The sequence below is a fragment of the Pelodiscus sinensis genome, chromosome 3 (assembly GCF_049634645.1).
Source record: "Pelodiscus sinensis isolate JC-2024 chromosome 3, ASM4963464v1, whole genome shotgun sequence".
NCBI lineage: Eukaryota > Metazoa > Chordata > Testudines > Trionychidae > Pelodiscus > Pelodiscus sinensis.
The window spans coordinates 125,105,599-125,120,625 of NC_134713.1; the positions used below are offsets into that span (position 1 = coordinate 125,105,599).

At 41.1% G+C, this 15,027-nt stretch overlaps 1 protein-coding gene across 1 annotated transcript in view; it reads right to left on the minus strand.

Annotated features, from left to right (window-relative positions):
• The window catches only part of PCNX2 (pecanex 2), a 225,416-nt gene that overhangs the window by 13,699 nt on the left and 196,690 nt on the right, over positions 1-15,027 (minus strand). Inside the window, exons 28-29 of the mRNA XM_075924756.1 lie at positions 12,895-12,998; positions 2,886-3,030 (exon numbers count right to left, since the gene is read on the minus strand). Of these exons, the coding sequence (XP_075780871.1) occupies positions 2,886-3,030; positions 12,895-12,998 (249 nt within the window). The remainder of the gene's footprint in view (positions 1-2,885; positions 3,031-12,894; positions 12,999-15,027) is intronic.

Genomic DNA, 15,027 nt, shown 5'->3' on the forward strand with positions numbered 1-15,027 from the left:
GTGTGTGTGTGCTGTTTTCGTAAATGAGGACCGCAAGTGTGTAAATGCACCCCCATGATCCCCTAAGTAAGCAGAGAAATCAGCCCCAGCCTTCCCCAGGCTAGTCAGAACATGGGGGAGGAGGCCCGGGCAGCATGTGGCTCCGCCTTCCCCTGGCCGGCCAGAGTATGCTTACTCGGGGGAATTTACGGGGCGCTTTCACACCCTTTGCACATCCCCTCCCCATGTACAGGCCTGTAAAAGGCTTGCACACAGCTCCCCCCCTCATCTCTCACCAGAGTGTCCTTTTAAACGTTTAGTGTTCCTTGGATGTGTAAGCTCACAGCATTGGCAAAACATGTCTGTAACTATGCGATGGAACCTGCAACTAAGCCACTGGCTTGCCACTGCCACCACCCAAGTGGTTGTTGCAGTGGTATTTGTCTATAGCCATTGGGTTGCATTCCTGTTTGTTCTTCCAACAGCCCCCTAGCAAGTTGAATCAATAGATCCACATAGGAAAGTCTAATTACCCAATCTATCTATACTGTAACTCACTGACCCAGTTACATGCAGTATTCATACAAATTATTATGGATCAATAGCAGCCTTAGATTATCATACAGCAGCTCCACCATCCACTACATTCACAACATCTATAGACAATGCGGACACCACTCCTGCAGCTCCCATTAATCAGTAATGGAGAACTGTGGCCAGTAGAAACTGTGGGCTCAGTGCCTGTAGATAAGGGGCAGCACATGGCACCTTGGAACCACTGCTGTACATGCCAGCTGCTTTCAGGAATGATGCAGGGCCAGAGCAGGAGTAAGCTTGCCTTAACCCCACTGATGAATCCCTGGGGCAGCTGTCTGGCTGTCCCAGGGTGGGTGGGACTTCACTTTCTATATGTTCTAGAGTGCGTCTTTCTGTCTATGCATCTGTGAGTGCATTGCTCAAGACCTCCTCCCAATCGGTGACAGCTAGGGTCCCAAATTTGGAATGCAGCTTCCTCTTCTAACTTAAAGCAAGGTCAGGGTTTGGTTGTGCCTGGAAAACAGAAAACGCTGGGAATGGGGCTATTTTCCACAACATAGAAAGGGAGGGGGCAGAGTGGATGGACATAATACTGAGTAGCCACTGGGGACAACTACAGCACAAAGAGTGTGGACTCCACCATCTTTCCAGCCACCAGACCAGATAAGGAGCCCTCCTCCCCCAAACCTAAAGCCTGCCCCTTTCTGTGGAGAGCCTGCAGGCCGTAGGGATGGGGGCTGCTGGAGGAGGTAGTAGCCCCTGGAGAGGAAGTAGCCCCGAGAGTCTTGTTCCCCCCCCCCCCCACACACACAGCCTGCCTGGGGATTACTGGAGGCCAGGTGCTGCCCCCATAGCCTCACTTCCACCTCAATAGGCTGCAGGGGGGCCACTGGAGGCCGGGGGCAACCCTCAGAGCCTAGCCTCCAACAGACAGCCTACAGACTGCAGGAGATCTTGAAGGATAGGTGCAGCCCACAGAGCCTGGACAGGCCCCTGGAGCATCCCCACAAACAGACTGCAGGATGGAGGCTGGTTAGCCCCCAAAAGCATTGCTCCCCCAGACCAGCTGCAGGGTGGAGGGGCAGCTGGAGGTCGGGACAGCTTGAGGCCGGGGCCAGTCCACAGACTGACTGGCCCCCCAACAAGCTGCAGGATATGGGGGCCACTTCACCAAATAAGCCCCCCATGGAATAACTGCAGCCTGGAGGGGGGAGGAGCTGACTGGGGGCTGCCCCCACCCCCAGATAGGCTGTAGGCTGGGGGGGGGAGCAACTGGAGGCCACACAAGTACGCAGACCCAGATCCCTTTCTCCTGGGAGAAGCCATCCTCCAGGGAGTGCACTCCTAGCCCCTCGGGAGGAGCCACTGGCCGGTGAGCACTGCCACAGCCTTCAGGGAGCAGATGCTGCCGGAGTAGCACCATCCTTGCCTCCAACCTACCTCCCAGCCCCGTGTCCTGAGCCCCCTGCCCTAAATCCTACAACTCCCATCTCCCCATGACTTCTCCTTTCCCTGAGGTCCCTACCTCCTCCCTTCCCTTGAGCCTCCCATACCTCCCAATCTTCTGCCCTAAGCCACCCGCCCCGTCTCTTCTCACCCCCAAGCCCTCCCCCCAGCCTTCATTTTCCTTCATTGTTAAAACGTACAGTCATTGAAATCAAGCATGTACACTTTTTCATTTATTCCTCCCCCTTCCCAAAATTACTTCAATTAAAGACCCAAGCAACACTGGGTAACATAGTATAGCACCAAAAATACTGTATTGCTCTGAGTTACACAGGTAAAACTGCAATGACTGCAGTGGCAACACTTCAGGTCCCCATCTGTGAGACAGATCAAAACACGACCCCATTATCGACATATTCAGAAACTTCATGGCATAAGCAATGAAAGAGTGGTGGTACTGGACTGATGCTTGAAAGGTTTAAGACCCTTTTCAACTTTTCCCCTCAACTGGAATTTTTTAAAAGAAATATTATCAGAAAGTTTCTTTTTTAGCACATAAATGGTTTAATAAAATATCAATCAAATCAGTCTAATTAAAAATATCTAGGAATGAATCTTGTAATTTCTATGCAGGTGAAACTGTGATTGTAGTCAATGGGAGAGTTTTGTCTCCATAAAAACCAAGAACCTAGAAAATAAATTATTTTAAATTGCGGGGGGCGGGGGAGGGGGGCGAAAAAAAATCACATGGGGGAAATATAAGCCAAACAAATATAATCATGTGCAAAGTGAGTGGACAAATAAGTTATTCAGAATAAAGCTGCAACTATAATATTCCTGTCTCATTTTGTTTTGGGGAAGTTTCAGAGGTTTCCTGTATTTCCTTAGGAAAACATGTACAATAATAATGTTGAAAAACCTGCCTGATGGAGCTTCAAGGACATTCTGACTGCTGGAGCGACAACCTTATGCAACAGATCCATGTCTGCAAACACCCATTCATCTTTTGCTGTAATTCGAAAGTCTCCTTTGAACAGAGCATGGAGTCCATAAAGAAAGGAATCTAAACTGTAAAATAACAACATTAGTTATTCCCAGAACAACAGTTTCATACTGAACCAATCATTACATACACTTCCATTTTCACAAATTACTGGAGTTGATAGTGTACCTGGAAAAAGTGAGAAATGCTACTGAAATCACATAATGAAGTCCTGTTTAGAAGTTGTGGTTAAAATTTACCTACTTTCTCCTGCAGCTTGCACAGTAAATGAGAGTAAATTGGACTGTAACTATTAAACAAGCTTCAGAGGGGTAGCCAAGGTAGACCGGACCAACACTCTGGTCACCTGAAGAAGTAGCCTGTGCCCACGAAAGCTCATGAACCATCTACATATTTTGTTAGTTTTTAAAGTGCTACCAGACTATTAAACAAGTGTGGCTGCTTACTAGTAACATTTTTAGTTATATCTTGGGCTGATCATCTGACTTATACCTAGGAGAATTGTCCCATTGATACCAAGGTGTCTACTAGCATGAATGAACATTGCAAGATTGGGCTCCTTGTTTATTGACCTTTAAAATGCAGAGTATCATTAGCTTTAGCAGTTTAAACTGGCAAGACGCAACATTTAGATATAAAAGATTTGCAGATGCCAACCACAGCTGCAAAAAATACTTTCAGCGAAGCCTGAAACTTGTCTGGTTTCATTCTAAACCTGCAAATTAAATCAGGCATGTTATAAAGTACATTAAGATTCAAGAACATTTCAAGGAAACCAGGGAACAGGTTTGAGCAAACATTGGGGTGTTTTGCATTGAAATAATGAACACTACACTGTTCTGTGTAGTTTTGATAAGAAGTCAGATGGACCTTGGTGCTTCTGATAGTGTTTGGTTTGGAGGCTTTGAGCTTGCTTGAGCTTGACATACTTAAAGCAAGATGCACAGGGTGCAAATTCAGGGGATCAAAACTAAGGGAAATGTTTGCACAGACCCCTGGGACGCAAAACTACTACGTTCAGCTCTAATGCTTATCTGTGACCAAAAGCTTCCCAGGACTATAACAGATGTTTACAAAAAGTTTGTATTTTTAATGAAAGCAACTGAAATCAATGGCCTAAAACTATTCAGAAGAAGCAGGTCATAGTGTTGAAGAAAACAGAATTAGACCTTAGGACATCTGTTATAAACCCACAGGACATTATTTAATCTACCTGACATTTTATTCACTCTTACAAGAGTGGAGTTTTACATTTTAAAGACTCTTAGGAGAAAAGCAATAAGATCTTAGAGATTTCCATTACCATCCAGGCTTTCTCCAGAGAATGTGTGAGCTCTCCACTTAATTGAGCTTTTATAATTATTTTAGGAGAAGGGTGTATGCGGGGGAGAAAGTAATTCTCTTTCCAAGGGAGAGAACAGGGAGATAGGAAATTGCGTGGTCTATCTTCTACCGCAATACAGTTCTAATCTGGACCTGAGTGGGTAACATGTTTTAAAAATTGTAATAGAAAGATATAGGCTATTACCAGCTGGATACCAATTTTCTCTTTAAAGGTGCTGTGTAATACAAACCAACTAATCAGTGTGAACTGAGGTCACACTGCACATAGATTGAAAGGCAGAGACCGGTGACACTGCTGAGAATGTTATAAATGCTGGAACGCCCCTCTGAGATCTTAATTTACTTATGGTTATTAGTATTTAATAACACTGAGTGGGATCTTTTAAAAAGTGCCTAAGTTCTTTTGACTTTCAATCTCACCCAGAGATTGGGAAACAGTAATATGCCAACATCCTAGTTTGTACCTGGGAAATCAGTATAAGAAACCATTATATTAATGTGTATATCCAGGCTAATGAAATATATGTTTAAGAATGTGACATATTCACTTGACGCTGCTGAGAAGAAGTCCCCCTGTCCCACCCACGTCATCCTTTGACCAAACATCCAGCATGCAGCTATTAATTTTTATCCTGTAAAAAGGATTTAAATACAAGAAAAGCTGCTAATAATGAGATTCTATAGAGCTGTTTTGTAGGGCATGATTCTGCAGAAGGAGGTGGTGTGAGGTGGGAGGAGAGTAGGCAGCACAGTGAACTGGTTTTTCCTTCCTACAGATTGCACACAGCTCCAAATCAAAGACCATTATAGACTTTGTACATATTACACAATCTGGTGGGAGTGGCAACACCCACTAAAGGTAGGTCCAGGATTAGAATGACTGTGGATTTTGCAAGTACGAATTGAACTGCACCAGTAGAGTGGCGAGTGGATAGCTAGCACAGTATTTGCACTCACTGGCCTGTTCTACACTAAAGGGGAAAGTCAACTGAAGATACGCAACTCCAGCTATATTAATTATGTACCTGGAGTCGAAATATCTTAAATTGTGTTTTGGCGCCATCCACACAGCGGGAAGTTAATGGGAGCACACTTTCCCATCAACTTTCCTTACTCGTTGTAAGGAGCAGGACTACCAACACCACGGAAGTGCCCTCTCAGTTCAAATTAGTGTGTCTTCAGTAGACCTGCTAATTTGAACCCCGGAGGATCGATTGTGGAAGCTTTGATTGTCTCTGTAGCGTAGAAAAACCCACCGTGCCTGGATTTAGAAAGAACTGCCAATCCCACATTCTAATGTATACTAAATTCACTCACCAAAATTTCCTAAGACCAATATTTCTACTGCAAAAAAGATCCATATCAGGAACAGAATAATAGCGGTCGGAAATCTAAAGGGCAATTGCATTTAATATTATATATTATTGAAACATAGGAGTGGAGGGGAACTCAAGGGGACATCTAGTCCAGTATCCCATGCTGAGACAGGATTAAATAAATAAATACCCTTAAGAGTATCCTGATGAATGTTTGTGTTTATTTATCATCTCTGACAGATTATGTGCGTCTCCCGAGGCAATGGTATGGATTTATTTTATTAAAAAAAATACAAAAAAGTTTTTTCTTATGCTGATAATTAGCTGTGGGTACATCCTTCTCCCATTTTGGCACTGTCTCATTTCATCACTTCCATGTACCATATATTTATTAATCAACACAACATACAGCCATTGTTATTTCCCGTTACTCTTAGAATGAAGACTCACATGAGATCATCATGAAGCAATAGCCAAATTCTTTGATTTCTGGCCTCTCTCACGGCCGGGTTTAGTTTTTTGGCCCAGTTTTAACATACACATTTTAGTATCCCTGTTGTAGTTATTAGCTCACACCACACCCATTTGATTACAATATAGTTTCATGCCAAAGAAGTTACATTTACCTAATGGAGATATTAGTGCTACATATGACACAACTTCCAGCCCTATTAAGTAAAAGCATTAAAATGTCAGATAATTTAAAGGCTATTCTAGAGAATTATAGGAAAATCTTAGGATGAACTGTTCATTAAAGTGTGCAGTGAGAAGGGGTTAAGAGACTGGATAATCCGCCATGATCAGAGCTAGGGCAACCCAGCCAAAACAGAATTGTCCTCCTGTCTGAGTCCATGGCAAACATCTATGCAAACAATGGTTGTGTGTGTCCACACTACTTTCTTTGTTTCTTTTTTTCCCTTGCTAACCTGGACCTGATGCTGCTAATACTGGATCCTCTGTACTAATGGTAGCAATTGGGGGAAAGGTAGGGTAGACCGTGCTCTGAGCAGCCATCATTATTTTAATTACTATGTCATATTACTCTGCTCAGAAGAGGCCTATATGGCTGCTGTTAAAAAGATGCTGATGTCTTGTTTAGATCAGTGGTACCACTATTCAGATGGTAGAAATGGTGGGACGTTTCTCAGTTTAAAAGTCTATTGCAGATGAGACTCTGGGTTTATTGGGTGGGAATGTATCAGGACAAAACTTTGTCCCCCCAGTAAACCCATTTCTGACAGACATTCTGGAGCAGTGGACTCCAACCTTTTAAAGCACACGATCACTTTTTGAATTTAAATGGAATCCAGTATCTATCTAAAACCCAAATACCCTTGTCCATTTCCTGCTCCTTTGCCGAGCCCCCACTCCTACTCAACCCTTTCTCCAAGGTCCCGCCTTGCTCGCTGTATCCTGAGCCCTGTCATGTCCCCCTTTCTGTGCAGATGGGGTACAGGTGTGGGGGGAGAGGTGTACCCCGATATCAGTGCCCTTCTCTGCAGCCTCCCACATCCTGCACAGCAAGCAGGCAGCTCCAAGGGGGGCAGCTCCAAGGCAGAGGGCAGGAACAGCATGACAGTGAGAGGAGGGGCAGCTGAAGCACCAGCACTTGACAGTCTCCTGGACAAACCAGTCAGGATCATGTGTCAGAGGCTCCAGGATGCACCAGTAGATCTTGATCTACTGGTTGGTGACCACTATTCAAGAGGCCTTTAATGCTCCCCATATTAGATGCTCAAGTGTTAGCCAGCATATGAAAACCTGAGCTAGTCAGACTGACACCTCTAACCCCCACTCGGAGCCTTATATCCCCTTAAGGGTTAGGGGAACATAGGCACAGGTGGGAAGGCAATCAGCAGTTCAGACCGACTCCTCAGCCAACCATGATGGTGAGAAACAAGTGAGACGCAGCAAGAAGGGGGCAAGCCCTCTGCATGGTTTGATAACAGAATTTTCCATTGATCCACAATGTGGCCTAGTGTCTACTTGTGGACTCTTCAGACTTCTAACAAGAAGGAGACTAGAAAAAGACAGGGAAACCATTTATGGGTTCTCTGAGTAAGATATTGACTCCAGTTTCATCCATTATGTGGTTTGAGTAACTGTTTACTGAAACCTGAGACTCCTTGTTTCTTAAGAATCCTACAGAATAGTGATGAGAGACCAGACAGTAAATATATTTGAGAAAGAAAGCCAAGCCCTATGAAAGCATCACATTGAAACCATAGACACGAATCCATGCAGTACATATACCATTCCCAATGTGCTCTTTGCAGAGACAGCCACAATGCCACCTCACTGAGGAGACAATAGTTAGGAAATGCCAGAGGAGTCCACATGAACTTTCCCTAGTAACTTTACTTTTTATGCAACCTTGCTGTAGGAAGGGATGTATTAGACTTAGATTTATGAGACGATTTTTGTTCCCGTGTGGTACAGAAAGCTTCCCTTAAAATTTACATGAGCTGTTTGACTTAACTGACTGGGGAAATCTTTTTTGCTCTGCTAGACACACTTCTATCAGCTTCATGAGATATTTTGGATCCTAAAACATTAACAGCTAAGGGCTTACTTTGCTTCAATGAGTACTTGTAACTCTCATTTGCCTTCATGGGAATTATCCACAATCTATCTATGGTAGATTTTAGACAAAGCCTTTGTGGCTTAATTTACATCAGAGTTTTAATAATTGTAAAAATCGTAATGGTAAATATACAACAATTTTCTGTCCCTCTGGAACTTCAAAGTTTCGTAATAAGGACATTTAAAAAAAAGAAATCTACATGTTATATTGTTAGACATTATATTTTATTAATAGGGATTTAACATTTATTTGGTAGTATCACAGACAGTATTATAAAAAATACCATGGGCCAGATTTGTCCATCGGCTATACAAATGAAACTCATATTTATGCCAATGGGAATATACACAAATGTAACTGGATAGCAAAATATGTGCTTCTTATTCCATTCTGTTTACTCTAACAAATTATCCTCTACTTCCCGTCCTATCCTTCCTTCATGTATCCTCTGCATTAGACCTGGACTCTCCTTCAGAGTAATCTCATTTAAAGTCTCAAGAGAAGGTAGACTCAAGTGAGAGAAATCACAATGGGTATATACATTAGAAGAATTTTTGGGCTAACCTCTCCCGCTCTCCCACTGGAAAGGGCATGCTGACAGTGAGTTGACCATGACTTCCTGATTTTGTTCAGCCTTGGCAGACAAAGCCACAGAGGGGCTGCTTTAATCTGCATGTAAAAGCACAGTGGAAACTTGCTTCATTGTACTTCTCTTCTACTTATGAGAGGCAATGCAACCCTGATGGGAATGGAGGTGGTAGCGGTGACAGAACACGGATCAGAAGCAGTTGCCTACCCCGGCTTTACTGGAGCCAGAGATTCCCCTACACAGAGGAATTCTCCAGGGGGAATCGCCAGTTGGGCAGAGCACTGCAGCACATAGTGAATGCAGTAAACCTTAGAATCCAAACCTCAAACTTCATGGACCCTAGTTAATTTCAAGGCTCTCTCATTTTTTATTTTTTTGCATTACAAGATACTGATTTGTTTTTCTTAATCTTCAGCAGATACCTGGTCTCACACCTTCTCCCATGCTCCAAAACAATGACACTTGAGGACTCTTTACTGGAAGGTATTTACATATCTGGAATTTTTCCAGAGTCCAAATTTATATTAAAGATTATCAAATGTAGCCTTTTTTTCTTTTTGAAGGATTAATGAATATATTTTTAACGTTCACACAAACCCCCTTACACTACATGAAAAATGACATTGACACCTGAATAAACTAATGGTAATATGATATCATTCTTCAAAGTATCCTGCTGAGATGTGCGAGATGCTGCCTAACAACAATTTAAGAGAATATGTGATTTGCATAGCAATGTTTTGCTTCCTTTATGAGTAAACATATTATGTAATTTAGTATTAATGCTGGGTTTGTAATGACATTTACATGAACAGGCACAATGAAAAATTACTTACAAACGTTATAAAAGAAGATTTAAAACCTTGTTTACACAATATTATTTACTGATTAATATATTAGAAAAAAACATATGTAAACTGATAGTTTCCATACACTTAGTAAATTTCCATTTTGATGCTGTTCAACCCAGCTTTTTGATCCACTGGTTTTGCATTATTATTTTGTGTTAAGCACCAGCATGCTCAGCACTCCCCAATCACATAAGGAGCTATTTACACTAGTGTAAATCCAAAGTAACTTTGCTGCTATCAATGGAACTTCTTCAGATTTACACTACCATAACAGAGATCAGAATACAGCCCAACCAATGTGTAAGTTATCTTCAGAGATTCTCTACTGATTCATTTACATCTGTCAGAATTCTGTACCTCCTCCCATGAGATCTGCTGAATAGAAATAGCTAGCATGCTACAATCCTCAGACTACGTGTTACATCTCAGCTTTTCCTAATGGAAATCCACAGAGAACCTCTAGAAAATACATAGACAAGGATCATAAAAGGGGAGTGTATCCCTTATTATTGTTTAGCAAAATAGAAAGTACAAGGGAGATGTAAGGTTAATTCTGATCATCCTATCTGTGATTGTATCTAAGGAAAAGAAAGCCCACACATAATTTTTAGCTAGCATTTGGACATTATATAGAATGTTTTAGTGGCCTCTTATAAATTGGGGAGAAGTCCTTTTAGTCATATTATAGACCACTAACACACACATTGGTCTATATTTATCAATTACTACCGATTTGAATTTAATCTGTACACCAAACCCAAACTAATATATGTATATTTTTAAATAGCCTAATCCAATAAGATTCACAATATGTCCTGACGTTCATCCATGGAAAAGGGCTGAATTTTTGCCGTTCCCTTGGCAAAGATTTATCTGTGTTCTCCAGTGTCAAATGCGTACTGGTCCTACTTATTCTTCCCTCAATTTGTTTTAAAACAGAATTGCAATGCAATCCAAGTCCTCTACATTGCTTGAGTAGACAAAAAGGATCAACGCTAATAAAAAGGCAACATCAACTGAGTACAGTAATTCCTCATTTAACACATGCCTGCTTAACATGTTTTCGCGATAGCACGATTTTTTTTTAGGGAACGTTTTTTGAATTACACGACCATCCCTGGAATAACACGATTTCCCCAGCTGGCCCATCGCTGGCAGCTGCACGGGGCTTCCCCTGCCTCCCTGCAAAGCGGTGGAGGGTTTGCCACTCACTGCACTGTTCCCCGCTGACTCCCCCTCGCTGGACGCAGTGCGGGTCCAAGCAGACCCATCACGGGCATACTCCCAACCCAATCCCCCTCTCCTCTCCTCTCCTTCCCTTCCCCAGAGCCAAACACCTCCTCTCCCTGCTGTTACCCAGTCCCCTTTCTCCCCCAACCTTATGTTCCGGTCCCAACAGACACCACCACTTGAAATGCAACCCCCATTATTTTCATTGGGAAAATTGACCCCCCCATAACACGTTTTCACTTAACACGGTCATTTTCTGAAACATATCTATAGTCTTAAATGAGGAATTACTGTATATTACTATATGAGTTGCACTGAATACCATCTTCTTTGTGTTCCTAAGATCTTCTGACACTGTGTCAAGTGGTAAACATGATAACTGTAATAAGAGCTATGTCTGGTGGAGAAGACAGTGGATCTGTAGTTTTCTTTATTGATAACAGTCTTGATATCAACATGGAAATATTCCCACCTGGGTACCGATTTTAGATTTTTTTTCTCAGGGTCCCTATAACAGCCAGATATACTTTATTTTGACCTTATTCTTCAGTTCAGCTCTATGACCTTCTGATTAAAAAGGAGTCTCAAAGACAGAGATATACTCATTTTACCGTGGCCTTACAACATATGTTCCAGATGAATCACTCCATAGCCTGAATTTGGTAGTAAACGTCAGTGGAGTTTTTTTAATCTAATCTGAGAGATCCTGAGTTTATTATAGGATTTGCCAACTAAAAAGGAAGGCCAAGTGACAGGCTTCTTGGAAAGTGTCTTGTGAGGTAAAAGCGAAGAAGATATTGGCAAAACTATTCTAAGCCTAATTTTAAGCCTTTTTTTTGTTAACAGACCCTCGTAAGGGACTATTGTTCACAACAGTGGTCAGCCCATCAGTACAATCTTACTAGAATGAAAGACCCACATTTAATTGGAGATGCCAAAACACATACAAGAAAAAAAACCCACTGATAATAATTGTACAAATTATGTGACTTCTCCATCTCTCCTGTATATGCTTCTTGCACCCCCCAAGAAAGGCATTGTTAAGTATACGTAAGAAAAGAGACATCCAATTAGCTGGAAATGCTTCTATGTGCGTGGGTGTCTAGTAACCAGCTCCAGTGGTGACAATTAAAATCTTTACAAAAGTATCTCCAGGTAATTAACCTTACCTGCACTATTCTCTATATTAAACTTAGAAAAGACTGAGCTAAAATTAACTATTTGCAATAGCAAAGATACTGTAGGCAGCCATTATCTGCTAATCATGAGACTCATTAAATGTAGTTGCCTTTGCTAAAGTGCTGATATACCATAATGGAGATATCAGTATCTGAGGTAACAGCTGCATAGCAATGCTTTTAAGCAGCTTTACTACTATCTATGTGCATTTCTGATGCCCCTTTTATTGTGGTATAACTATGGATAGGCACAGACCAAGACTGGTTTAATCTTTTCCCTGAAAATCCCATCAGTACACATCAATTTTTCCACAAACTTTGCATATTCTAAAATTAGGTTTGCAGAGAAAATAGTATAAATTCAGAAGAGACTGAAAGGAATATTACTCACTAAAAATCACACTTAAAAAAATTTAAAAAGTCAACTCCATCCCAAATAAACTGAAAACAGCAAGGGCACATGCAGCTGTTAATAGAGAGATGAAACCTTGGAAGGAAACACAGAATGTCAACACACTGAAAAATAAGCAATATGGGTCATGAGTTTTGAGTCACTCGCTCAAAGAAGAAGACATAAAAGCAGACTTTATAGACATCTCAGATAAAGATAAGAAAGCTAAAAACAAATATTTTAAGGATTGCTTTATCTTGAGAAGGGAAAAAAGCTTATAACATAAAAATGTTTTCAAAGTAATACAAGTTAGCTGTGCTCATTTTTTCTTAACTATTCAATTAAGGCAAAGACATTCAAAGTAGCTACCCAGGATTGAGCTTAGTCTTGTCACAATTTTTGTATCAATATAACTATGTCAGCACGTCTACAGTTCTATAAATTACCTGATCGCCATATTGTGGGCTGCTGTTCCCAAAGATCTTCTACCCAGAATACACAGGGCAAAGGAAAGCGTTACTAAAGGTGAATCCTCATCACAATCCAGATGCTGCAAAAGTTTAAGGACAGCATGTTAGTTCTACATGTAACCTAGTCAAAAAATTGTTACCACAATCCTATAAATAAAATAGATCAATGCATAGTTAAATTTATGAAACTTACGTTGCCATGTAACTATACCCAAATAAAACACTGCTATGTAATTAAAAATAATAGGAAGGATGATCATCAAGACCAAGAGTCTGCTGCTAATCAAATGAAAGCTCATTTAGCCTAATGGTAAGAAACAAAAAGTTTTAAAATGAGTTAACTAGATCCTACTAGTGCTTTATTTATCAGTGTCTTGGAAAGAGTCTGATGAGCATCACTGAAGAGGGAATACAACCATTTCCACATGGGAAACAGGAAGTTTGTGAAATCTTTATTATGTGTGCAGATCTTAGAAACACAATCTGGCTCTGAAAAGGTATGCAGGATAGGGCCATTAGTGACTGACATCATAAATGACATCAATGAAGGCAATGACATCATATTTTAACAAGAGATTGAACTATTTCCTTTACACATACCACATTCTTTTGAATTTTGTTCTCTTTCAGCCCATATATTAATGAATTTTTCTTGTCACCCGTACCCTATTCCTGAAAATGAGGCAAATATTTTGCACCTCCTTCTATAAAATACACATTTCTTCAAAGCTCTGCAAGGCAGCTTTATTTTACACAGCCTCTTCCACACAAAATGTTTCCCAGTATGCTTCACAGTATTCAAATATACAAGAGAGATGCAAATTGCAGAGAAGAGTTGTGTAGAAGCATTGGATTGGCCATCACGAGGATTTGGATGCCCAGTTCCCAGAAATGTCAATGGAAACAATGCATTTTAAATCCATTTAAACACCTTTGAAAAATCTCAACTATTGTATGGAGAAAATAAAGCATTTAACAATAAAGGAGGGAGAAAGGAGTTGAGAGAGGTGCAATGGAGAACACAAATGTTTCAAGATTTACATGTTTAAAGAGAGATGGAGTATTGATGAGGCAGAGAAATCCAGGAAAATTACTCTCAAGAATGAGAAAAGAATATCCTTGTATTACAAGTGGGAGAAGAGGCAGGGTCACAGGGCCCAGCTCTGCAAAGGATGAAGCATCTCTCCTGGGAAGTGATGAATGTCCCTTCAACTCAAGAGCTTAGCATCTCCCAAGAGATTGTCAGCACTTGACAGTGTAAGTGTTAAATGAATGCAGAAGAGTAGAAAAAGAAATAAGTTCTGTGTGAGAGAGTAGACAGAATACAGGTAGAGATTTAAAAATAATAGTCAAGGTGATAGCTTAGGCAGATGAAGGCACACGGGAGAAATTCAGTGGAGTTGGAATCACTGTAGTCTTTACATGGGAAATGATATGGAATGAGTGAGAAGTAGGCTTACAGACATGAGAAATAGGAGAAGGAATATTAAGAATCAAGCACGCTGTCAAGCTTATGGATAGGGTCAGCAAAGGAAAATGCAAGACAAGAGTCTCAAGTGCACAGTTCACAAAAAATATGCTGTGATGACTGAAAAACCTGTGTTGCTAATTTAGTTGCACTGTCATTAATAATCTGAGTATATGCAATAAAATTTGCATGTCTGTGACTCTATTTTACTTTGTGTGCTGCCAACAGAATCCCACTGTAATATGGATTTTACCTGGGAAATGACTGAAGACCCATTAATCAGGGTTCAGAAAGCACGAACAGGTAATTAACTGTAAGCTCCTACTTGGCCCCCTAGAGTTGAATGGTGATTTTCTACAGTTTTGCAATAAAAAGTGTCAGATTTGTACCATGACTTCTCAGATCTGACCTGTGCTCTTGGATAAGCAGCATACTTACTTAATATGAAAGTGTTTTTGACACCATATGGGTAAAACATTGAAGATACGATAAGAATGCCCAAATTATCATTCCTAGGGCACCCCTTGAGTGGGAATCTCCCTAATGAAGAGCAGTAATATTTTCTGAAAAGTTCTAAGTGCAGGCTAACTGAAGAGATCTAAACTAACAATGGCATGGGATGTGTATTTAAAAAAAACTAT